The sequence below is a fragment of the Rhagoletis pomonella genome, unplaced genomic scaffold (genome assembly GCF_013731165.1).
Source record: "Rhagoletis pomonella isolate Grant_MI unplaced genomic scaffold, Rhpom_1.0 Rhpom_scaffold_00002, whole genome shotgun sequence".
Taxonomy (NCBI): Eukaryota; Metazoa; Arthropoda; class Insecta; order Diptera; family Tephritidae; genus Rhagoletis; species Rhagoletis pomonella.
The window spans coordinates 45,448,183-45,475,997 of record NW_023458556.1 but is presented as its reverse complement, the minus strand read 5'-3'; the positions used below and the strand labels follow the sequence as shown (position 1 = coordinate 45,475,997).

General features: G+C 34.3%; 1 protein-coding gene across 1 annotated transcript in view; it reads right to left on the bottom strand.

Moving 5' to 3' along the window:
• Positions 1–27,815, bottom strand: part of LOC118753434 (zinc metalloproteinase-disintegrin-like) — a 357,938-nt gene that overhangs the window by 13,774 nt on the left and 316,349 nt on the right. Inside the window, exon 5 of the mRNA XM_036488314.1 lies at positions 179–251. Coding sequence (XP_036344207.1) covers positions 179–251 — 73 coding nt within the window. The remainder of the gene's footprint in view (positions 1–178; positions 252–27,815) is intronic.

The window sequence follows — 27,815 nt, the reverse complement described above, 5'->3', positions numbered from 1 at the left end:
CAATCAGCAGAATTCGCCTTGAAATCAGTTGCTCCGGTAACACCACCTTGTATGAATTCGCCTTGATACGAATTTTGGTTCAGAAAGTTTGTTTACTTATTTCTGATAGCGGCTGTAACTATACATATATATATGTTTAGGCATTTTTCAATATATGAGTATGTATTTAAGTACTTACATGCCGATTACCATCCACCAGATAACCACCCACGTGGTAATGTTTTTGTTGTATATTTGGTGATAAAAGTTGCCTGTAAATAAATGTAATAAAATAAACAAGGCATTATTTTCAAGAAAGCCTGGGTTATCTATTGAACAAGTAAAATGTAAACAAATATACGTATGTATGTATGACTGACAACGTGGTTGCCATTGTATATTGAATAATAAAAGGCAAGGATATTTAGTAATAACTAGCAAATACCCGGCGTGCTTCGCCGCGCCTTAAAAGTATTTTGGTTATTACTTTAACTCACTACATCCAAAAATCTTAATCAATGTTGTTTTGAAGTTATTTAGAAGGAAGGCGAAGTATCGATTTCTTCATATTGCGCATTTTCTTCAAAGGGGTATTAATTAAATATTTGTCGTTTTTGATATTGTCCGCAAAAGAATTTTCAGATACCTTATATAAGGAGATTTAACGAATTTGGCTTTCTACTTGTATGAGGCATGGCACCGCCCATTTTTCCAAAATGCTGCACAGTTTGAAATTGTTACGGCAAAACTTTTTATTGAGTTATTTCTTTCCATTTGAGTAATATACGTTCTAAGTATAAAACAAATCCGACCACGAATATGGGCTTTTCAAATATCACAGCACTCGCGCCACCTATCGGATTAAGTCATCGGGTTCTGAGGTAAGTTTCAAGTCTCTAGGTCATCGGGAAGTTGGTTTAAAATTGGTTGCAAGATTTGATTACACGCAGGTGAAGCTTACTAAAAACTTGTAAAAGCAATAAAATTCTGTTTAGAGAAAGCTGCATGGCTTAAGTTTAATGAGTTTCTATATGCCAAATTCTTATATTTAAATGTACTACTTCGGTATAGTATTTTGAATTTTCATTCTAGGCAAAGCATTGAAAGGGGTGGTGATTTCGTATGGATCGGTAATACCATTAGGTTTACCAGTTTTCATTATTTATTTGACAGCAGTGAATAAATTTTTTTTTGTCAAGACACGCAGCCACTGTAACCGAGGTGTTGGAAAGGCCTAGTTTCCAATCAGTGCTAAAATTGTTGAGCTCATCTAGGTTTTGATGAGGCCTGTGCGGTCGAAAAGGCCAAGTTTCCGATCCATCCAGTCGCGATACCTTGTCGTAAATCCTTATCTAAACGACTGCGCTCTACAATAATCGTATAGTCGTCTGATGAAAAGAGCAATACTATTACCAGCTTTTATATCCGCTGGTGTAGTTCACTGAAGCACTTTAAGTCTTTTTTCCACTTTCGTTCTACACAGTCGAAGGTTCAATTAGTTAGTCTCTCTTCGATCCTTGGTTAAAGAAACAACAACAGCGGTCGCCCCTCGACGGGCAATAGTAAACACCAAGTGTATTTGTGCATTGAAAAAGTTTCTCAAAAATCCATTTAATTTATGGATGACCTCAGTTTCAGAGACACTGAACATGATTTCATTGAAGATTTAAAATGAAAATTCCTGGAGTGTTAACACATTTGAGCAACTCGAAAATGAATATATTTTTTTTCCACAAGTAATAAATTTAACGATTTTTAAAGTTAATTATTTTCTCTTTTGTAGAAGGAGACTAATGCATTCAATCGAATGCACTTTTCACTGGTGCATTGCTAAAGGTATAACTTAAAATACAGAAAAAAAGTTATTAGAGAGTTGCCACCTTTTCGAAAATTACAGTTTAAGTAAATTTATGAGATAAAGAAAATATTGCAATGCAGCTTTGAAAATAAAGATATTTAAGAAGGCTTAGAGTCGAAACAATTTGGGAAGGTTGCCACCTGTTTGAAAATTTTAATTTGATTTAATTGATTAATTGTAGGTATAAATAAAGAGGTTTAGGAAAGTTGACTGCCAAAAGCTTCTTTGAGGAGCGTGGCCACCTGTTTGAAAAATTTAATTCAATTTTTAAATTGATAAAATAAATAAAATATTAAAATACGGGTATCAAACTGAAGAGTTTTAAGAAAGTTTACTGCCGAAAAATATTTTGATAGCCGGGGGTGCCACCTATTAAAAAAAAATTTATTCAGTTGAAGTGATAATATAAGGTAAATACTGAATTAATACACCTTTGAAGAAAGTGCATGATATCTAGAATCGGGTTATTAGATTACAAATTAAATTTCCAGGATTAAATACCTTCGAAAATATATTAACTAAACACTTATTCAAAAAGAAAAAAATAAAATAAAGTACGTTTCATAAATCGAAAATTTTCTTAGAAAATCTCACTTCATAAAGATTTTCAAATCTATTTTATTTTCTATGAATGATGCCATAAGAGTCCTTTAAATTCTTAAAAAGGTTTCAAGTACAGCTTTTATTGCTTCGGTACGTACATATGTATACGCACAAGGATGCTATGCGTACTTGCGGCAATTCAAGTGAATTTTAAACTAAGCCGATTTTTCGTAAAAATTCGCACATCTACCCAAGTAGCCAAGGTGTTTTTTTCACTTTCGCCAATTTTACTCAAAATCGGACATTCTTCAAAATGAAATAAAGTGAAATGAAGCTCCTCCCATGATCACAAGTCGAATCATGAAGGAAAAAAATATACATAGGTTGGCATAATTCTATTGGCTGGAATTTTAGCAAAACATAAAATAAAAAATAATCTATACAAAACCTTCGAAATAAGTATACTTTCAAGTATTTTTTCACTTCACTGCTACTGTCTCAAGTCAATTTGCTTGTCGATGCGCATACTTACATAGATAATTACAACAAATTTTTGCAATAGTCTCAAAGCCATTGTATCGTCTTTGCGCACAATTTTCAAAACAACTCAAGCGAAAACTTGCAATTCCACTTTTACGAAAAAAACGAAATTTCCGATTTTAAGTGTTAGAAAAGAGAGGAAAAGAATCTTGTTAATCAAATCTATACTCTTATTATTGCTGCAATAAAGACAAAAGCAACTGCAATGAGGCAACGCACAGTGGTTCCGCTTGTATGGAGCAACGGCCAACAAAATTTTTCTTTGAAAATAAACGATATTTGGCAATGCAACTTGGTACACTTATTAATCTTTGCCCACGACGGGGTTATAAACCGCACCAAAACTACGCCTAAATACCTTGCATATAAAGGTAGTCATTAAATAACCATTGGAGCTAAATTGAAATGAATTTTGGAAAATCCGCGTGGTCAAGCCCATTTATGATGGAATACAAGTATCTCAGTATCCGCTTAGCGGATTTAACCTAAACTTGGTGCACGCATTGCTGGCAGTCCACTCAAAAATTCTTTGCACGTTTTTGAAATCGGACGCTCACCTCCCATATTTTAGAAATATCAAAATACTGCGATATTTCACTATGTACATAAATTTAAATTCGTTGACATCGTAAGTGATATTACTTCGTCAGTGTGCGCAGATGAAATCATTGGACTTGCTTGTGAATTAGGTGAACGAAAATTAACAGTAACAGACTCATCAATTTCCGCGAGCTGACCTCATCTTCGTCGCTTTTTCTATTAGATCAATTAGCAAATAAAATGTTGGGTTCAACTTAGTATCCTTAATCTTTGATCTTGGTTTTAAAGTCCAGCATAATTTTCATATAGATACTTTGTTTTATGTATTTAAAACTTACAGACTAACTAGAAATAAAAGAAGCATCATAATACGCATCGGACACTTGGAAGCAATCAAATTATATTACATGTTAAGCAATTACATTAACATTCTATATAAAAACTGACCTAGATAAAGAAAAATGAAGTACATTAAATTATCGAAGTTTTGAAACATTGAATGGGTAAAAATGACGAAAATTTTGTATCAGGAGTGTTGTCGCTTATCCGCTAAACATCGCCTACGAGGCTACCTTGATAAAAAACGAATATTTCACCTTTATAAAAAAAAAAATATTCAAACAAAAACAAAAACATATTAACTATATCTTTTGTAACAAAAATAAATAAAAAAACTATTATTTTTTTTATCTGAAATATGTTAGTCATATTAGTAGATCGCAATTTTTAATGGGTGGTATATAGATATCGCCGGAAAAAAAAAAATTAAAAAAAAAAATCCTTTCGAGATATTTTCTTGAGCTTATAGATTTTAGACCAAATTAACATATTAAACAAGTAAGAGCAGCGCTGTCTTCGGCTATGCCGAAGGCTTCATACCTTTCATGAACATCTGCAAATTTTACTTTGACAGATTACTGCTTTTGAATAAATCTGCATGCATCGATAGAGGAGTTACATACTTATATAAAAAATCGCATCTAAACAATCAGAGGTATGGAAGATATACTTTATATGGCACCAATCTAAGTGATTTTCACTACTATGTGTTCGGTATGTAAGCCGGTAACACAATTTATTGGGTTTAGTTTCCTACATAAAGGAGATATATGGCAAAAACTGGTATCTGAACAATCAGTGCTATAGGAGATAAAGCTTATACAGCATAGATTTTGACGATTTTCTCAGTAGACTTTGTATTATTATTTATAAAATATCTTACGAAATTTATCGGTTTTAGCTCTCCAAATAAAGGAGTTTTACAGTAAAATCCCATATCTGAACAATCAGATGTATGGAAGATATATGTTGTAGTCATCCGATCCATGTTATTTTCACTGTAAGTATTATGTTAATAATGAGTGAAAATGGTGCGAAATTTCATGTTCCTAGCTACATAAATGGATGAATTATAACGAAAAATCTCATATCTGAACAATCAGTTGTATGGGAGCTATAGGTTATAGTTACCCGATTGTTTCAATTTTCACTGTAAGCTTTCTGTTGATAATTATTGAAAACAGTGTGGAATTTCATGTTCCTAGCTATATAAATGGAGGAGTTATAACGAAAAATTTTATATCTGAACAATCAGTTGTATGGGAGCTATAGGTTATAGTGGTCCGATTCTTCCGGTTCCGACAAATGATTAATACATTATAAAAATACACCCACCTACCAAATTTGATCTGGATATCTCGAAAACTGAGAGACTAGATTGCATACAAACAGACGGACAGACAGACAGACGGACAGACGGACATGGCTAAATTAACTCAGCTCGACGTTCTGATCATATAAGTATATATTTTAATGGGTATATCTCTTTTTGTTCTGGTACTTACAAACATCGGACCAAAGTTATAATACCATTTCATACTCATGAAAGGTATAAAAATAATATCAAGCTTCTGACTTAGAAAAAATTTTGCTATTAAAAAATTACCTATACAAAAAAACAGTACCTTTATTGGTAAACATTGCTTCATAGGCGACTGAGTTGGCATGAACGGACGCTTTGATATGAGAGAACGATCTGGATATATCGCAAAAACAAAAATTTGTTGCGCCTCACAGGCGATGTTTACCATTCTAGGGTTAAAAATATTTTATGTAAACGATAGTGAATGTTATGAATCCGAGATTGATAAGGACAGATAAGACATCAAACTGTAGAGACTGCGGCTTGGAAAATAATATTTTGAACTCATTCGATTCTATCTATCGAAAGATAATTATATGGCCTCCATGTTATAACTGCGTATTCTAAGTGCATTCGATCCAGAGCCGCTTTGGAGCTTAAATGCTTCGACTTAATTCATAACAATCTTCAAAAATCTTCCAATTCATCTGCGCACAGCAATTAGAAAAAGAAAAGCAAATACAAATGTTATTAATGAAGAGTACAAAGAGTAAAGGCCTTAAAACGCTTCCCTGCGAACCCCTGATGTAGCAAAAAATAGTCAATTAGTATTTTACAACACCTAAGTGTGTTATATATAGGATTTGGTTTAAATTTTTTTTAACTTTATTTCTTGATTTTTGGCCTACTAAAGCAACTACTGTGCGTTGGTGCGCTACACAATACACGTGTTGACAATTTTCAGTGTATACACCTGGGTGTGTGTGTGTGTGAATTTTTCCAATCTCCACTTATTTGTTGCTAACTGCTTCCTGCATATGCGCCTCGGAGGGCCAATTACTCTTAAAAGTCTCACAATTTGTAATAGCCAGCCTAGGAGACACAACAATCAACGTAGTAATGAAAATGACAATCTCAGATAAGCACAGCGTTCAGCTATATGAAGTAAGTATGTACATATGTAAGTGCTTCGATTATGTTGCTGGGCATGTTTTGAGGCTAAAAAGCGAATGAAATTGAAATTTTTTTTACGCAGAGAAGGAGAGTACTTACTGTAGCGCTTTAAAATATCACTTCAGGGTGTAATAGGAAAAATGGCTGAGTTTCGCTGGCGCAATGATGAAGCGAGAGGAAACGTACAGGTGTATGTGTATGTATGTATATATACAAACGAAATTTTGTACATAAATAAATTGTACATGTGTGTCGTATGTTATATATTATCTACAATAATCGTATACATTAGGTTGCCTCACCAAAAACAATCACCAGTTTTGCACCGGAATTATAAAATCTATTATATTTGAAGACCACCGAAAAAATATTTCGCTAAAATACTAGATTTATGTGAACTGAACCGATTGGTAAATGCCACAAAAAGCTCTTTATTTTGATTTTGTTGATTAAATGTTTAAACATTTTATGCAGCCCTTAAGCGTAAACTCTTCTATCATCTTAGTCGATTTTTTAACAAACTAATTTTACTAAATAAAATCGTTTTTCGGCGGTGTTTTTAAATCGGTTCAGCACACGTAAAACTTAATATTTTTTTAAATATATTGGCGGAGGTCTTCTAATACAAAAAAATTTTATAATTCCGATTAGAAAAACACAATAAATTTTTTTTTGTTGAAGATCATACCAAATTCACAATATTCTAAAACATATTTACACTTATCTTTTTAGTGAAAAAGTAGTTTTAGCTTTGACCTTTAAGCAGTTTCTTGCTTGATGCTAGAAAAGTTTGTCGATGTTCACCAATTTCTCTTCTTCTTTAAAAAGTTCTGCCAACTTTTCACACCTAATGTACTAGATATGTCCTTCTTCACTTGATCCACATTTTCTATTCGTGGGCTCAACTTCATATCTCATCAGCCAATCTTTAACTACAGTGCGAAAAAATTTGGGGGAAGTAAATTCACTATTTTTGCATATTTGGGCTCTGAGCAGTTATTTTTTTTTTTTAAGCGGACTTAACAAGCGGGTGACAAAGTTTTCAGCTATCCGTGACAATTGCAACTTTTCGACGTCAAACGTTCGTTGCGCGGCTCGACTTAGGTTTCTTTTTACACAATGCCACATGCCGACCTTGGTTGCAAGAAACTACTGCGCACTCGATGTTGACATCTCGGATATAATGCACATAAAGAACTCTTGAAGCGTATCTCCTGTCTATTATTAGATTTCCTTTGCTATATTACCAAACATCTCTTCTTCTGCACACGGGTATTGCCAAAACGTTTAACGCCCAATATTCCTTTTTTATGGTGAATTTCTATATTTTTTATCATAAATTTTATGAAAAAAATTATGGAAAAGCTAGAATTTAATTATTCCTGGTACGCAATGTAAAGATTAAATTAATTTTTACGTACGCTATGTGTGCAATGCTCAGATTTTGGAGTTGCAATTTATAGAGCTTCACTAAAACGCTTACCGAGGCTGAAGAAATTACGCAATTTTTGTTTAAGCAAAGCTTCAGACTTACCGATAAATTCAGTTTTGTGAGTAATCATTTCATTTTGTGTCGCAGAAATAGCGCGGAATATTGGCTTATTTTAGGGTAAATTTTGAGGCTTTAAACCAGCCATGCCCAGCGCTGGCAGAACTCTATAAGCAAGTGCGACACTTTTGCTGAGCATGGCTGCTTTAAAGTGCTCTGGCAACTTAGTTTTTGCAGAGTGCTATAAGCCGAAAATTTGTTGAAAAAATAGGTAAGTTTTTATTTACAAAGCCATACCCGAAGGCGAAGAGGGATGGGAACATTAACAGGAGCATAAATACGAAGACGGGGACAAAAACGAAGGCAATGATAAACGCGAAAACGAACACCAACATGAAGACGAACTCGAAGACGAAGACGAACCGAAAGCGAAAGCGAAAGCGGAGACGAAGACGAACACGAACATGAGAACTCGAGAACAAATACGAATACGAAGGCAGATACCATTATCAAAAGCATTACCAGTACCATTATTATTACCTACGATGAAAAATATCAACACGTATCCTAATAAGGGGACTTAAGCTAATATTAAGAGTGATACAAATTTCTGCTGTAAAAAATGAACTAGAAATGGATGGCATTATTGTGGTCGAGGCGTACTATTTTAATCGACTTATGAATTAAATATGGTGCTGGTCAAATATTAGGTAACTCACAGAAGAAATTGGACAAGGCAAATATTTATTAGCTGATGGTTAATGTGGGTCTGCTTCTCTATTGCTAATTACACTGGTTTACAGCAAAAATGTTCTATGGATGCTACTATCCAATTCCTATGTAGAACTGCCCGGTGATTCCGAAAATCGAGTTAATTTTTTTCTTCTATGGATACGTGATGGAGAATTTCATTGGCTTTCGTATGCCACATTTGATATTAAGATTTTCAAATTGGTTCGTTAGATATACGTGATTAAAAGGAACCAATTTTTGCTTTGAGCTGAATAACGGTAAATTGCAAATATCTCGAAAACGTGTCCATCGAAAAAAAAACCCGAATTTCGGAATCACCGAGCAATTCTACATAGAAATTGGATAGTGTCGTCTGGAGAACAAAAACCAAATTAAAATTTGTGATCCAGTGTTATTTATACTTTGTATTACTATCGAGTTTTCCATAAAATTAAGTTGAATATTTCATGTACATACATATTTTTGTATGTATGTAGATAAGTGTTATAGTTTTTAATTCAAATATGCTGCTTATAGTATAACGTATTCTTTACATATACTTTAAAACTAAATAGTTAATTACATTAATGTTAACAACGAAACTATCTTACAAAACATGAAAGGCGTAATCAGACATACACACCAAACATATTTAATTGAAAATTTTGTTATTTTGTTGCCATCCCAAAATAAATGGGCGTGTTTACAGTTGAAAACTGTACTCAACAATAAAATACCTTTTATGTACTTATTTATGTTCGTATCTACATGCCAATGTGTGCTTAAATAAAAGCATTTCCCAATGGTTTTTCTAACACATGTCTACTATGTTGAATATTGAAACTTTTGGAGAGTGTGGTCCCTTTTTCTAGATGTTAAAATAAGTAAATACATGCCACACGCAAAAGCTAAATGCATTTGTGTGTGTGTGTACATACGTCTCTATGCATACATGCGTTGCGCCTACATCGTTAGCTAAGTATTTGTTGCGCATATAAATACATATAAACTATTTATATGCAAACAGCGATTCCCATAAGTAGCTGCCAGATACGCCCGCTTTTGATTTGCCGATTTGCTTTTGTCTGTTTATTTCAGCATTTCTAATAGTTTTCTCTTATATATACATACATAAATATTATATTCAAAGCTACTTTCATGTGCAAATATTTGTTGGCTCTGCTTGGCGATGGGTGTGTGAGTGGCAGATGCACATGTAGGCGCATGTGTGTTCAAGCAGGAAATTAACAGAACAGAAAACGTCCGAAAGTAGACGAGCAATTCCACAGAACTTAAGTATTTGAATAACACAAGCATGGAACGCAAATATATTTGTGTGCTAGTCTAAGAATATCACATATGAATTCTCGTAGAATTGTTTGCTTGAATGAGCTGCCAAAAAATAAAATGCGAGCTATGGTTAAAGGCAGGCAGGCAAGGATGGGGCTTATACTTGCTAACATATGCACGTACATATGTACATATGTATGGCGGATGTGGACAACAACATACACACTTTGTCAGTTGGCTAATCTTGCGAGTCAGCATTGTTTTCGTATGCTTTCTTGGTTAATTAAAAATGTCTTAGGACCTTTAGGGACGAAGGTCAGTCATACGGTTGGTTGGTGGTTGGTTGTTGCCTTCAGCTTGAAAGGCCAAAAGGACTCTGTCATTCGTACAATTGAAATTCATTGTGAGAACAAGTGCGTCTGTGCCTTTTGGCATGTTATTTACATACATACTTTATTACAGTTGAGAGTTGAATAGAGAAGAGTTCATATGTGCATTAGGGTGGTCCTTAAAAAATCAAATGAACGATTTTTTCAATCTCCTCCCCTCAATTGGTAATACCACGGTCACAGATATCACATATAAATTTTGGTGCCGATTGGAGTCGGTTAAGGCGTGTCGCAAAGTGGTCAAAGGCCAGACTCAAAAATTAAAAATATTTATTTTTTTTTCGTTTAAACCCCAAATCGATACTACTTATGTTGAAGATATCACATATAATTTTGGTCGCGATTGGAAATGGTTAAGACGTCTTCATAGGGTAATCTAAAATTTGACGACTGTGCGACACGCCTTAACCGACTTCAATTGGAACCAAAATTTATATGTGATATCTTCGACTACAGTAGCAACGACGTAGGCGTTGAGCCTTAGGAAATCTGATATAAAAATTTCCTTCTACATTTAAGGACCCCCCTAATGTACATGCATTGTACGTGAATGTGAGAGGAGCTAAGTTGTAAGTATGCTGAGTGGTTTATGGTATTCATTCAATTATCACTCCGTCAAAGTTTCGTGAATGTCTAACTGCCCTTTCTTGAAGAAAGGTCAAAAAGGTTGGTTACTTGTGAAATACTTATGTAATTTAATTTTCTTGTGTTCGGAATTAAGTAAATGTATTTATTTAAGTTGGATTTTACACATATTTAGGCTTCAAATTTAATTTCCTATTATTCAATGTTCTTCTGTTTGCTTATCAGATTGATGTAAAGCTTTACTTTTATTTGAAGCTAGGAAACGCTTTATATTAATCATTTAATAAGATAAAAGTTCACTCAAAGCCAATGTTCTAAATATAGCTGGTTAGTAGCATTTCAAACGAAGCGCTTTCAACCTCCTTTGGCTTACTGTTTATTACAAATGTACGTAGATAAATGCATAAGCATGTACTTAACTATATGCATTTTTTACTTGTATTTTCAATGGGGATTAGATTAATTTAAATAATTTAGTTTTAGTACATTTTTGCTGTCAAGTACTTTGGTTTATTTCTTTTGACTATGTTTTAAAAAGCTTTTTACTAAAAGCAAACTAATGGACCACTGCTCTGTGGTGATCCAACGAGATATACCAATCATACTTTTAAATTTAATTTATTATACAAGTCAAGCTTTCTATAAAATTTAATTTACGTTATTTTATTTCGATAGCCATAAACTTTGTAAGTTTAGAAATGAACCGCTGAATTTGAAAGCTAAAAATTGCGCTGAATATATTCAAAATTTTTGCTGCGCCATCAATCAAATTACGTTTGTTGCGAAATTTGATGGCAGCGCATTTAAATTTGCCACACTAAATTTTTATGCAAAGATGCAAAAGTATTTTGGCAAATTTCGGAAGCCCAAAAGTGAAGCTAAATTTTACAACTCAATTAGAACAAAGGTTAAAAATGCGCTTTATTTCACCATTCAGCTGGCCAGAAAGAGACCTATTTCGCAAATAAATAGCCACAGGCAAATAAACGCAAATAATGGCTACGCACGTCGGTATGCGTACGCTTATACCTACATACATACACTTGCATTCCGCGCAATTAACCCGGTAATGGGTGCATAGCTCATTTTTCCTGCTCATTTAAATGTTAACCCCTACGACCGGTTAAAAAATGAGGAGAGTACCTAAATAATTTAGTGCGCGTGCACCATCGACCGCTGGGATTTTATGGTTGTAATTTATTAAATGCCTAAATAGAGGTATGAAGAGCACGTCGGAAGGATGCAAAGTTAAAAAGGATATGACGGGCGAATTATGGAAATTACCGACAAAAGCTAGTAAAACCTACATACATAGATACATATAAATATTGTTAAGAACGGAAGATATGCAAATTCTTGGCGCAAATGTAAACGTTTGTTATTGTATGTGTTTTAGGGTGTGTCAAAAAAATTATAACTTTTCAGCTTTCCACCCCTGTAACCCTTTAACAATGCAATGTTTGTGCCATAAACAGAGCTAGGTGCGATTTTATTTGGATGTTCCACAGATAATTTCTATATACAAATCACAATGACTTTAGTTTTTGGCCAATATTTACGTGGATTATGAAGCCACAGTTCTATGACATTCAACTTCTCGTAAAGGACATTGATGTTCATCCTCGTTAGTAATGCGAGTCTTTTAATATTCTGGAAGGTTTTTTTAGTTACGATTAGTTTGGTGCATAACGAGTAAGTAGAGGCGCCATATCAAGAATCCAAGATACTTTCTTACACTTTTTCAGCTGCTCTTGATTATAGCTAATCAAATAGCTATTGCTTGCAGGCCAAGGAAGGCATCGATCAGCCAACTTGCACCTTCGTTGATGAGTAGCTGTTAGTTCATCTGCAAATACGCTGCAGAAATCCGGCAACCGTAAACGGATACTGGGTTGGGGCTCTTGCAGGTATATTCTTCTCAACCTTAGGTCTTATTTGCAGTCATCGGAGTATATTGGAAGATACTGCGTTGTTTTGGCAACTTTAAAGACTGGTGAAGTGTGTATTTTCCTCACAGTAACCTGCTTCTATGGCCTATAGAGTTTTTGAGTCATCTGTTTGCATATGAATACCACCACCTCCGGGCTGCGGACCCCATATATATAAAACAGGACAAAAACTCTCCCAAATTGCAGACATGGGATTACTTGGTCTATATTCTTTCTGCTTTTGAACTGGCGAGTAGCTTTAAGCCGAATTTACGTTTTCACACCAGAGGTGCAGAATGACGATTAGCGCAGCCATTGTTGTAGTCCTCGGTATTCATCCTGTGTGTATCTTTGCCATGTCTAGGCTTGACGCAATTGATCGCGAGATAGCGGCCCGCCCTTGAACTTATGGTACGTTTGGCTATTTGAAAATTTTATTGAAGATGGCGCCCATACCGATATCTGCCAGTATTCACTATTGTTTGACTTTAAATACTTTCACCAAAACTATAAAATAACCATAGGCCTCACAATATATGCAACGTTATAAATATGTATACTGAAGGCTCCAACCTCTACGGCAATGTCGTAGGAAACAACACAAAGTCTTTCACTGAATGACGCATATCTTTAAACAAGGTTGCTAAACATTATAGAATACAACTCACTTAGGCGCCTATACACCGAAGTACTTAGCGTAACTGTAAAGATGACTTGTTGGCGAGGAATGGTACGAATGTCCCATACTTCCGAAAGTACACAGCATCCTACATTTCACTGCTCAAATCTTTGCAGAAACCCAACTCTATGAGATATGGAAGAGATGGCATAGATTAACCCTAGGGTGAGCGACTACCTGGGAGTACTAGGGTCGATATAAGAACAATATAAAAGGACATTAAGTTAACGAAATGGTTCGATTCCGAGTGAGCGTCGCAACATCGTGGTAACTCTCTCTAGTCCTTAGCATTCATACGATTGGGATACGATTTGCACCTAGTTTTGTGCAAATACCCAATCGTGTGACACTGCCTTAAGGCATTATAATTGTATTTTTTTGTATGCAAAAAATTAGAATTGTTGCTGCTTAAATTTCTATTTGTTCTTTCTTGGGTTGCTTAACCTCAAAAGCACATAACAGCAACAATAAAAAATATTTCAAAATTTTATTGCCGCTTCCCTTTTTGCCACTGTTGCTGTTGTGGTTCCACCAAGACCACGACTAAGTAATTTACGTTGATTCTGTTGGTCGGTTTTATTGCTGTTGTGCTAAAATTTTATGTTCACGCATAAATAAAGCGACTTACATTCAACTATGCTGGCTGAGTTTACTTGCAGTTCGGATCGGTAACTGCAGCTTCTAGAGGCTCAGCATTCTAATGCTTTACTTCATTAATGTAAAAAGGTCAAACATCTTTAGAGATGTTTTTTTTTTAATGTTTTTCCTTATTCTCCCAAAAAATAAGTACGGATGGCTTATACTAAGTTTTGATTTTCATTTTTACAAATACAATGAAAGCTGCGAGGAAGCGATATTTAAGCCTACAAGCTAATATTACAAGCACGCTTGACTCGTAAGAAAATACTGTTTTTGAGCATAAGTGGACGCATGTTGCTTAAATTTTATTTTATGGCAGAACATAAAACGGAGCGCTCAAACGTCAAAAACTATGCAAAGTAAGTATCTTGCTCTTACACTGGAAGCGAAAAATTGAGTGGGTTGATTTTCAATTTCCCTTGCTACTTAAGGCCACATAAACAGTATTCACCGACGCCACCATCACTATCTGTTTACAGCAGCAATGAGCAAGAGAAAACAAAAAATTTTGTCAATTAAATTTCGCTTAACGCGTCTTAAGTCGCTGGCAACAGCTGCCACTTGACTGGTCTTTAACGTCGAGTATATAACTTGCAATTGAATCTTACAAGGCAACAAGGCAGAAGAAAGCAGCGAATGACCTAAGTGGCAGCAATGCTTCTCACAATTACAAACCCACCCCGCTGTCTTCTATCCGCCATTCTCCACGCTGAACTGCATGGCGATAAAGCGTGAATAAGTCATGCAATAAAAACTTCGCTTTATCTGCTCATTTAACATACTCCGAAAAGCTTATAAAGCGCACACAATTTCGTTACCCCAGTTCCCATTTTCACCCACCATTTTCGACTTTTACTCGTATTTTGGTAGTTTTGTGTGCTCTTAACGTTTTTGGTCTTTTGTAATTTTTCATTTATTTACGTAATTGGTGTACGTTTATTCGCGCTTTTATTGAGCCTATTTACTTTGATGAGCTGCTTTTCGGCGTATGGGGTTGTGTGTGTGTGTGTAAATGAATTATTTTAGTGGAGTATGGGTTGGCTGCTATCTCTGCATACATCTTAGCTTCGTTGCTGTTGTTTGTGAAATCGGACACTCTTAGCGCATTAAAATTTACCACTCAACGGCTGGTTGCTTGGCTACAAATTCTTTCCTTTGTTTGAAGCCACTTTTCCGGTTGACTTTCACTTTTGAGTGGCTGATTTGTTAAGGCAAGTGGCTGACTGGGAGCGAACTAATCAAACATCCCGCTGGACCAATTCAGTTGAAATGGAAGGAGAAGTTTAGCGCTAAAATGGAAACAAATTTCGAAGCGTTTCAGGGAGGATTATAGTAGTTTTTGATGACACATTTCTTTCAAGTTATGGTCGTAAGTTGCATCAATTTCTGAAACACACTTTTCAAGTAACCAGCTTAGGGAATGGCATTAAACAATAAAGGCACTGAGATGGGTAATACGTCTGTATATATATTTTTAATTGTACCAATAATAGAGATTGTAGGTATCGCAAATATGTACAGTAGGTGAGTGGCGAATAAGGTGTAAAGTAATTAAGCATTTTTCATATCAACTCGCTTACACTTTGGTGTAACACCGAAGAAATATTCTCACTAAGGCGTACAAAATCTGAAGTAACGCAAAAGAAATCTTCAGAAATTGAGAAAAATTTTTCGATGGGAATGTGTATTTATTCGACACTCAGCAGAGGCTTAGAGCATCTACATTTTTCTTGGCTCTTTCATTTCACATGTAGGTAGCAGCGTTGCGTTGGTACTTTGAAAATGATTTGGTACGTTGACTTTGAATTTGGTACCTGTTCCTTAAAAGCGACAGTTAGGGAAAATAATATTAATTACTTCCATCGATATTTTTGATTTTTCTATATTCTGTATTTATTCGTCAATTAAAAGTCCAATAATTTGACCCTTCATTGTATGATGATGGAAATTTCCATCGTAACATTTAGGGAACACAAAATTGTATCCAAAACAAGTGTACTGTAAATTGATAGTTGCTGGCAACCTTGCATAATAAGAAACGTAGCAGCCAAAAAGTCAAGTGTTACAACCACTATATATCGGTTTTGACTATGTCATTCCGCTGTTGGTTGTAGTTGAAAGAAATATTGAATATGTTTGTGTAATTAATCTGAGATTTTTTCCTGATAAAAGTAATAATGAGTAGAAAAAAAGTTTTTTTTTTGTGTTTCTGTATATATAATAAAAATGATACAAAGAGACATTACTTTTTAGTTATTTTGTATAGAGCTTGGCATGCAAATTTGCATGATGATGGATATTTCATACTGTTTTTAATTTATTTTATATTATTTATTATTTTTATATTATATATGTATTTATACTATAATTCTTTAACACTTTTCCTTGAATTTAGGGCATGAATTATATTACCCTAATTTATTTAACAAAGGAAAAAATCATGCAAAGAGGGGTTAAACGACCACCTTGTTTGCTTTTACTTGAGAAATGTCATCGCCTACAGGACGGCTCAATCTTGTATTCTATTATTCTTGACTTTTCAAGAGTAAATATATAAAGACAGATTAGTTTTAATGGATTGATGGACAAGTAAGAAAGCTAAACTAATTTGAATTGCAATAAATTTGTGGTTTGAGAACATACTTGACCACGTTCAAAATTTATTGGGCTACAAAACTGCATACTCAAAAAAAAATTCTAAAAAATGTAATTAAAAAATTGGAAATTTGCATGAAAATTTATTGAATTTTCCTGAGTTTTTAACAGTTTAGAAATTATATTTTTATGTTCTTTGTTATAGTATGAACTTTTTTTTATAAAAAATAGAAAAAAAATTTAAAATAAAATAAATTGTACATGGACATTGTGAAAAATTCTCTGTGTAAAAATATATTTTTTAATCCAGTGAAATTAACTTATGTTTAAAACTTTTTCTTTCTTTATTGAAAAATAATAAATTATAAAAAACCACTTCTCTTTTATTACTGCAAAAAAAAATCTTTTTGGTACTCTCAAAACCGTTTTGGTACGTTTTTTGGTAGGTGCAAAAATATGTGAGTGGCAACACTGGCAGGTGGTACGTAAAACTATAAAAAAAGGTCGTCTCGCCTCATTGGCAGGTGGTCGTACGACAAAGGAGCGTCAAAATACTGAGAACGAAGGCTTACCAAAAATAGAAGAGGAGAAGAAGAATAAGACAGGGAAGGTAGATGGAAATTAGCTACAACCTCAACAAAAACCTGACCAGTTAAGTTCTCAGTATGGTATATTTATAGACCATCGAAATATTCAATAGCGCTGATTATAATAAAAAATTTCGAAGGTCTAATCTACGAACCACGAATGAGGAACAAGTCCTCCAAGGTATTTTTTTGTTAATTTATTTTTACTGGAATATTACGTGAAGTCAAGTTGGAATGGTAATATCCCCCATACATAGACTAATATACATAGATTTGTTGTGATTACAGATGGAGCTAACAATCCAATTCGATATTAAAAAGCACTTTTTTGACATTGTCAACTATGCCATCTCTACTTGTGAGAACTCTGCAAAGCCTGAAAGCATCGTTTGTCAAGCGCGTGTGATTTTTTTCTTCATATGGCATAAGTGGTGTTACACGTTTTCTTCTTCTACTATTTTCTTTCTTCTACGGCAACAGTCCGAGGTGGTCACCTTTAGCATCTTGGTTTATTAGGGTTTTTTTTTTAGGAAGAGAGCGGGAAGGCTACTCATTTTTTGTTAAAATTTACGATCAACGATTCACTTTTCCATAAATACCAGGTCATAATGGAGGTTTGACAGTACAAAAGCTTATTCCAGCGTTAATGGGCAATCTATGTAAGGGATGGTCTCTAAAAAAACGATTTAAAGGTATAGTTTAACGTATCCTGCCAATTCGTAAGCTTTGCAATTACCCTCAATACCACGAATAAGAATTCATATAAAATGAATTCTGTAATGCTGGTCCACCTCATTTAAAGACCTACGGCATTCAGTAAGGAGTTTACGTTGTATTTGCTTGAGTCTTAAGATGTCAGGGCTGCCTGACCATCAGCGAAGATGAAGACTCGCTCTGTAGGCCTTTGCGAAAGTTTCTGTTTTGTTTCTTATTGAACATTGCAGTGGTTGGCGAGCCGCATATGGCTCAGATATCGGTTCAAATGAGAAGTCTACTCATCCGCCTTTCCCTTGCAGTTTGGAATTCGGCCTGAGGAATACACTTATTGAAAGGAATTGACGTTATACAAAAGACGGTACTGCTGGGTATCAAAACAAGTATCTGAATGCACTGAGTCTCCCTCGATCCGTGAGCCGGCTTCTTTAAATCTTAATCCCCTGCTTATTCTCAATTCCACGCCTCTTTACATCTTTTCCAGATTTAAGATTGCTGTTGATTTTATAATAGTAGGACTCTATAGAGTGTAATCTATGGACAAGTGTCTATAGATGTCGCTCATTTACTTCAATAGTGTCATAATCCAAAAAAATACAAATATTGAGTCAAGTATGCAGAAATAATCGCTACCTCTTCTTCTATGTTGTGTAAAAGTTTTACAGATGAATCCATTACCAGTAGCTCACTAGAACAAAATATGCATCTATTCCTTTTTGATATGGGAGAAATGTGAATTCAAATCTTTAAAGCGGTTTTTCTCGAATTTGTTTTTTTTTTCGAGTTAAGACACTACTAAAGCAAATGAGCGATATGTTCAGTATTCTACAGAGAGAAGTATTTCACATAGAGAAGGCATGTTAAAACTGTTGTCTATTTGCATGTGAACAGTGCCGTTGTTCCGTTTTTATTGCTTTGAGCTTTGTTATAATTCCAGAGCAGCTTGCTGTCGAGAATTACTTCTAAATACTTGGCCCACTTTGGAAAGTGGACCTGCTCCTGCGTGGTGCTCCCGTTGAATGTAAACCGAATCTCAACAATCTCTCGTACTGAAAAATCTCGTAGAAAAAAATTAAGAGTTGCCACCTGTTTGTAAATCTCAGATAAGTAAATTGATAAGATAAAGTAAATGCTGAAGTATGGCTGTAAAAAGTAAGACGTTTTAAGAAAGCTTACAGCCGCTAATATTTTTGTGGAAGGCTGCCACCTCTTTGAAAATTTTAATTGAAATTAATAATATATTCCAATATGGGTATCAAACTAAAGAGATTTGGGAACGTTAAGGTCCGAAAAAAATTTTGAAGAGGGCTGCCGGCTGTTTGAAAATTTGTATGCAATTAAATTGATGGAATAAAGGAAGTATTACAATACACGTATCAAACTAAAGAGGTTCAAGAATTTGTAATGTCGAAAATATTTTTGAAGCGTGTTGCCACCTATTTGAAAAATTTAATTAAAATAAATCGATAAGATAAGCTAAATATTTCAATATGGGTATCAATCGAAAGCATTTGAGAAATCATTTATTTAGGAATATCTTCAACTAACAAATACCCCGCGTGTCTCGCAGCACCTTAAAAGTATTTTTGTTATATTACTCCCTCTCGCAACATCTAAAACTATCAGGTTGTACTACATTATTTGTAAAGTAGGCGGATTTTATTTTATTTTTTTTTAATATTTGTTGCAATAAATTTTGAATTAATACACCTTTGAAGAAAGTGCGCGATATGTCGACTCGAGTTATAAGATTATAAATTGAAATTGCATGAGAAAGTCGATACTTTACCTACTTTCTAAATACCTTCGAAAATATTTGCTATTAAAAAAAAAAACACGCTTTCAAGATTTGAAATTTGTTTCCTTTATTGAATAAAAAAAAGACAACATTCATAATTTATTTAAGTACTTTTACTGATTGAGCATTTAAAGAGATTAACAGAGAATATAAATTAATAAACCTTATCTTGAGGCTATGAGTAGCAATTAATTGTAATAAATAAAAATCAAATAAATCTCCACTCGCATTTAGGTACACAGTACAATTGAAATTTTTAATAACGCTCCACTACTTTAATCCACTTTAATTGCCATTATTGCACTTAACATTATTGTTTTTGTTTTTTTTTTGCATTCTTCAAAACAAATATGTACGCAAAGTTCAACGCCTGACTGCTTAAATGAATTAATTTATTGAGTAAATGATATTTTAATGTTCGCTATGAAAACAATTATGTAATAAAAATATAAAAAGATATTTTATTGCGCAATCAAAACTTGTTGTTTTTACCTAGTAAGTATATGTATGTATGTATATGTAGTCAACTTGCTACACAATTTTTTGAATCAACGGACGCTTTTCGAATGCAAAGCAATGAAAATATTTGCATAAACATTTATGCCAAGTGGCGAGGCTAAAATAACTTAGAGGTTAGTGGGCAAAGTTGATTGGTATGCACGGCAGTGTGGGTGCTGATTTGGTGATCTACATACTATTATGACGTTGATGCGGGTATGCAAACGCTGAACAATTGTGGCGCAAGCAATTTGTGCTGGTAGTGGAACGAACAATAAAAACGGCAATAACCACAAAAAATAAATAGGCTGAATAAACGAAAATGTGTGCAAGAACAACTAAAATAAATATTAATGAAAAACAGGAAAATTACTTTATTTGTGTGTTTATGCCATTTTTTTTTTGAATGAAATTTAGATAATAATACTAAAAAAACAAAACAATTTAGTGCAAAGCAGTTAATATTATTATAAGTAGATATATGTAGATATGTATATACATTTGTATGTGTATTTGTATGCATTAGCGCAGCGTAAACAGCGCTAAAATAGCCTGAGTGGGAGCAACAAATACCAAAATAAATAGCAATTAATGACTGCACGGTACCGCTGCCAAAGCAAAAAAAAATGGCCGCCCAAATAAATATTTTACTAATTATTTTAATGCAGTTTTAGGCCAGTGCACAAAATGTTCAAAGAGGCATGTAAGAATGTGACAGCCTATGGCAAGGTGGAACATGGAGGCAGACGGTACACGTACGTATATATGTATGTTAGTATGATATCAATTTTGTAAGGGAAAACAAAAATGTCATCGTGCAAAACCGGCTTAGTTTTTTTTTTAGGTATGTGCAATACGGGGTGCTCAATGACCTTGAAATGCGCTATTGAATCGCTTTGAAACTGACAAAAAAAAAAATTGTGATTTTTTTAAAAATGCTACTGTTACAATGACAACTGAAGCTAGTCACAGATATTACATATGTATAAATTTTGGTCCCGATTGGAGTCAGTTATAACGTCTTCATTGGGTAATTTGAACTTTGACCCCTGACCGCCACGCCTTAACCGACTACGATCGGGGCCAAAATTTGTAGATATGCATGGGCCATTCCATTGGGACTGGTGGGACATTCTACAGCTTTAACAAAAATGCCAGACGATTTCTTAGTTTTATGTAAAATGAAAGGAACACTCTCTATTTTACCCTTGTGCACTTAAAAATGAATTGTAGCGAAAACACTTAATTTTCCCAAAAGATTCTTTTTCTGTTGTCAAATATAAGCTATACGCTTTCGTTTTCAATACAAATTAGGTTTATATAATCTTCATAGAAATATTAAAAAATATTTAAATTTGTGACTGGTGGGACATCTCTTTGTGACTAGTTTAAAGTAATTATACATGCAATAAAAGTTTGCATAGACAAAAATTACACTTCCTTTTATGTTTTTCATATTTTTCAACAGATTAATGAAATGTTGTCATTCAAATAGATATAAATAGTGCATATTTAAATTTTCCTCTTTTACATGGAATGACCCATATCTGATATCCTCGACTATAGTGGTATAAATTTTGGGTATTAGATGAAAAAAAAAATATATTAATTTTTATTTTTTGTGTCTCCGTCTGAACTTTGCCCCCTGCGCGACACGCCTTAACCGACGTCAATCGGGACAAAAATTTATTTATGATGTCTTTGACTATAGTAGCATCGACATAGGGGTTGAGGCTTAGGAAAGATGATGTAAAAATTTGCTTCCTACATTTAAGGACCACCCATACATATACAAAATACTTCTGGAGTAAGATATTAAAGTTTTATGAGCATCCTGTAAATTAATACTGAGAAATGTAATGTTTGGAGCTAGCACCTCTTTCGGCAGAGAAAAAATTTTGGCAGGTGCCTCAAACCCTATTTCGGAAATTTTTTTTTGGACCACTCTAATGTAAATAAAGCTATGTATGTACGGTTTCCTCTTCACTATGCGCGTTCCCGTTGACACAAATACGTTTGTAATCGATGCTTTGGTCGATGCTGTTTGCTTGCCGCTCCACTATGGTTTCAGCGTTATGAATATGTATATTAGGCAAATGTCTTTTTCTGAATTAAATTAGATGATGAGGTATGATGAAAAACCAATAAAAATAACGTTTTTTGTCAAAATTTGACACAAACTCCTTTCGACTGGTCTATTAAGTTGGAAATTATGGATGTGTAAAATATTTGTATCCTTCGCATTAAGTTTATAATGAGTGAATTGCGTTTCCTTTTTCTTCTACTAGACAGGCATATGCTACAATTGGATTGGTATTACATACTTTCATGTATTCAGATTACCATATTGGGTTTGATGCAACAATTTCTGTTCAGGAGTTTTCGGCAGATTCATAACACTGTACAGCACTCGCCTGGGTATTGGACCAAACTAACTTTTTTTTAAGAGACTGAGTCATAAGTAAAAAAAGGAATTTCTCCGTTTTTGAAGTTAGCCTCCGAAATCGAGACATGGGCATTCGAAGTTCGAAATTGGACCTTTGGTAAAAAATTATTTTTAATTATTGCATGTAAAAAGCAAAAAAAGTAAAAATACAGACGTGGTCCGCTTTTTGCTCTTATTTATTTGGTGTATACATTTTGTGGAAACTTATATTACAGGTGCTATAACGGGCCAAAGGTCAGATTAATATCGTTGTAAAGGTGATTTAACCCCCTTTCTTGTGATATGCATATTTGTATACTTCGTATATAAAAATTTGAAAAAAAACACATTTAAATGAAAAAATACCTTTTTTTTGAAAATAAAAATATTTTCAACAAAAAAATTACTAACCGATTTAAAAAAATTGGTATCGTTTTAAAAGCGATTAAACCCCCTTTCTTCTTATATGCATATTTGTATACTTCGTGAATAAAAATTTGAGAAAAACACTTAAAATACCAATTTTTTCTTACAAAACAAAAAATTTCAGAAATACTAATTAGTAATGCAATTGAATACCGTACCAATTTTTTTCTATTTTATATCTACATATATCAAGGTGGTGGTTAAATGAACGCTTGCCGTCAAAGGTAACGCGCAGATAAACATTTAGTTTTTTTTAAGCAACATGGTTCTCAAGCGTTGTTCCTTTTATTTTTTGTTTTAAGAAAATAATTTTTTGCGTAAATTTAGTAAGTAAATGTTTTATTTTCAATAAAAAATTATATATATGTACTTCAGGCATATTATTTCATTTGAATTAAATATACCATCAAGGAGAAAGTAAAGAATGATGAAAACCAAAAAAAAAAAAATACGTTTTGTCAAAATTTCGTACATAACCAACAAAGGAAAATATTTTTGTGAAAAGAAAACATACACACATATGTACATAACACATGGTTTCGCTCTTTAAAACTAATTAGCAATTTATGACAATGCAAAAATTCAATCACGTTAATTTTCCGAGAAAATTGGTTTTTCATTTTCCCTAATATTACCGCGGATTACTAGCGTTAACTTCGAATTTCCGTAAGTATCGTTGATGTATGTACTTCGTCTTTAAGGGTATTTTTAGCTAAACCTGGTATTTTCTTAAGTAAAAATTTTACTATAAATATATTTTATTCATGCAAATTTAAAAAATTTCTAACATAAGCATGCCATCACAGACAACTAATAAGCAAATTGAGTAGGTATGACGCACTAAGCTAGGAAAAAATTAATAAACAAATTAAGTAAGTACCTTCACCTAAAATTTAGTTTCAATCTAATTAATTTTGGCTTTTTTTCATGAAAATTTTTAAAACTTATGACTTCGATCTAACTTGGCTTCTAAAATTAACAACTTTTTTAATCGGTTAACGTGGATATTTCCATGTGCTCGTCAGGACTGAAGCGATATGCAGTACCTTTTTTCCTCAATTGAAAATCATTTCACTAACAAAAAAATATGTATTACATATTTATGTACATACTGCAGGTAAGTACTTTAAGACTTTTTCCCGCTAATAACCAAAGTTTTGGGAGCCATTGTAACAACTTCGCACCGCTTTTTGTTTTTTTCGGCAATTATTTCAATTTATTTTACGCCAATTTGTTCTGCGTTGGAAATTGTTATGGTAACTTTGTATTGTTATTTTTAATTTATTTGCCATTTATTTAGCTATACAGGCCACTGCAAGTAAGCACTTATATAGTTACTCCCCAACAATGTCTGCCACTCTACATCGAATATTGTTCTCACAAAAATGTTTGCAATAAAAATAATAAGACAGACCCAAAAAAAATATATACTCTTTACTGCCTTAGTTTCAGAGCAAAAAGGTAGAACAGAAGCGTGTGGAAAGCAAAAACAAATAAACGCAATAAAAACTAAGTGGCACTTTCGACACTTTGGTTTTTGCGGTCAGCGCAAGGCTCTCGGCCAACAGAATCGAATAATTGTCTACTCGAACTTTTTTTTTTTTTTTGAAAGCCAGTGTTTAGCAGAGACTCTGCTTATTGCTAGTGGGTAGCACACAGCTGGACAGACAGACAGACAGATAGTTGCCTTTCAGTACGTATTTAGCTGGCATCACAATCACTGCTGTGGCTACTTTTTACTTGCAAGCCGCTTGCCTTCTGCTTTGGCATCAATTTGGGTCAAAGTGTGAAAGCACACGTGTAAAAAATTCTTTTGATTTCGCTTTGGTCTTATTTTTTGCGTTTTCCTATCTTTTAAATTTTATGTTTTTTAACTTTCTTTTATTTCTACACCTTTCTATTTTGTGCTCACCTGCAGCGATAAGCCCACCATTTTAAATAAACAAAAACGTGCCAATCTAAGCAAAACTGATAAAGAAAAGAGCAGAACGCAGCTTGATTTAGCTGCGACCAGCTTGTCCGGCAATAATTCTGAATCCGAAGCTTGTATGAAAGAAAACCTTTGCTGTTAAGGAATTTTCACAGTTTAATCTCATAAAATGTTTATCTACATTTTGCATAGTCTTTGGCGAAAGGTGAGCGAAATTTCTTATTTCCTTTTTTATGTAGCTTATTTACTACAGAGCACAGTTCTTTCCGGTAAAACGGAATGATGAGGACAATATTTTCATAGAGGTATCTTCTCCCTGGAAGGAATGTACGGTTGGTTTTAGGACATGTACGGACAGGTATGTGAAAATATTTTCCCATCAACCTTAATAGGCCTCTGTGTCGTCCAACGCGTCAACTCTTGTTGACAGCAGTCCGTTTGATTTGACCCAATCATTGGAATACAATGGAATGGAATGGAGGTTTGGGTGACCGAAAAAAATGTTTCCAGGTACTCAGGTAATACTGCTCATTGTACTACCTTAGGCTTAGGGAATAGGTTCCGAGGAACGATAGTAATATTCGTCCATTCTCAATACAAAAGAATATACCACCTCAGTCTGGCGAAGGCCGGGCAACTACAAAGAAAATACTCTGCACTTACGTCATGTTCAAGAAAAATTTCACCTATAGGGATTGTGCCACGTAATCAATCCTATCAGTGCTCGCAGTTTACTACTTCTCTGTCTGAGAACAAAATTTTGCCACCACCCTGTTTGGCCTTTTCAGGAAACACTTGGCTGTTTTGCAGTTGTTAGTATTTCACCAAAGATTCTTATGAGGCTTGTTTATAATATGCCTGACGCAACTGAAAGTTCACGCTATGCTTGGCCCCCAAAATTGTCGCCGGCACATTTAGGCGATTCAGAGAAACGTAGTATGTCAGTTCATCAGCCATTTCGTGGCCTTAAACACCATCCTATTACTCATATAAGTACAGTCTCAGCTAACATCCTGAGCAATTCTTTTTTTAAGTTTGCGAAAGATTTCCAAGGTCTTTAGAGCAGCTCGGCTGTTATTGCAGACCCTGAATAGACGGCCACAGTTTGCTAGTTATCCAGCCTGCTAATTTAACTATTGCAGAAACTTCCATGATTTACAGAAAAAAAATTATATTATCTACTTAGCTACATAAATGCATACAAACCTATATCAAATTACAGCAAGTTTTTCAGATTCATAAATAAACAGCTTGCAGGCTATGCGCGCGTAAGCTGTTGTCCGCCCGCTATGGCTGTAGCACCTAACCTTGCTTGAAACTAAGGCTCACAGAAGAACTGACGCTGTCTTAGGGTAATTCGAAATGGCCTTCCAGCGAAGTCAAGCAAAATAAGGATTAAATGGTACGAAAATATTTTTCTTATTTTATTTCAGCCTTTGGCACTCTACCCTTACACTGGCATTTTGCTTTTGCATATTGGCACTGTATGATACTCCCCTTTCCCCTTACATCCCACCAATCCAATGTAATTCGATTTAGTGTTTGTTTACTTTTATTAATGGCCGAAAATGAAAATCTAGCCATAACAACTTGGGTAGAAAATATGCTCAAATATGGCAAGGTCTGCGCACTTGCGAAATTGTTTTGAAGCAAGCGCCAGCAGAAAGGTGCCAATGTATGTATGTAATGAAAGTAGAGAGCAAAGATATTTGTAAAGTATAATAAAAAGTGACCTTTTTTTTGTCCAGCTACCTCATGAATCCGGCCAATCAACAGACCAGCCGTCCGTCCGTTCAACCACCTCCACATTCATGCTGCACTCACTTTGTGGTTATCACTTAATAAAAATTTAGTAGCTTATACCCCAGCGCGAGAGAATTTATGTGCTGTGAGCTGTGCCACGTGTTCTTAAATGATCCTTGCTGTTCGTAGTTGAGGGCAATAACAACAATGAATGTCAGTAATCAGTAGCACTACTGTGTACACTTGAATTTTTTATGTACCTTCGTACATGGGTATGTGAAAATATTTATATATGTATGTATGTACATGCTTAAGTGCGTGTGAAGAAGTAATAGTAAATATTTGTATAGTTTGCGAAATTATTATCAGCAATAAGTCAGCCAATTCTTTGTTATTTCGTAGCTTCCTGCTTCTCACTTCGGCTCAAGGCAGTTTTTTGGTGTTTGGATTTAGCTTAGCATGCAAAATTGATTGATTTTAAATTTCAAACAAAGATGGAACTCATTTCAACTAAAATATAATAAAGAAGAAGCAAAAAAAGAAGTCTGATGAGGAGATGTGGTGATCTCCGAAATAGCTGCTATAACTTCTACCGCTTAAGCAATATTGTTTTTCCATTTTTCGTAACAAATAAATCGTGGCACGAAACTCAATAACACAATTGAAATAAATATTAATACGCCACAATCAAAAATGACACATAATAAAGAAGAGTTTGTATAAGAAGCTTAAGTTCACTCTACTTACTGGCGCTACAACGGATCCGACATATAATCGAGATTATGCAGACCACTGCTGGAAGGGAATGTACGCCAACCGAATGGATCTATATCAGCGATGGGCAGAGAGAGCTTGTATTCTGCAATCGTCTATACAAAATGCATAGAAAGCTTAAAAAAGCTTTGCCCGCGTGCAAGATGGTGCCCATCACCGATCTATATACATTCGAATGTAGAGCAAGTCGGCAGTGTAGAACATTGTCTAAGTAAATATCAGTGATCCCTATTGGCGTGTGTCCGTCGACATTCGTTCCATAACTACTTTCTTGAGTGTCTGGCTGAAATGATTGCAGCTAGTATCTATGATTTTGTGA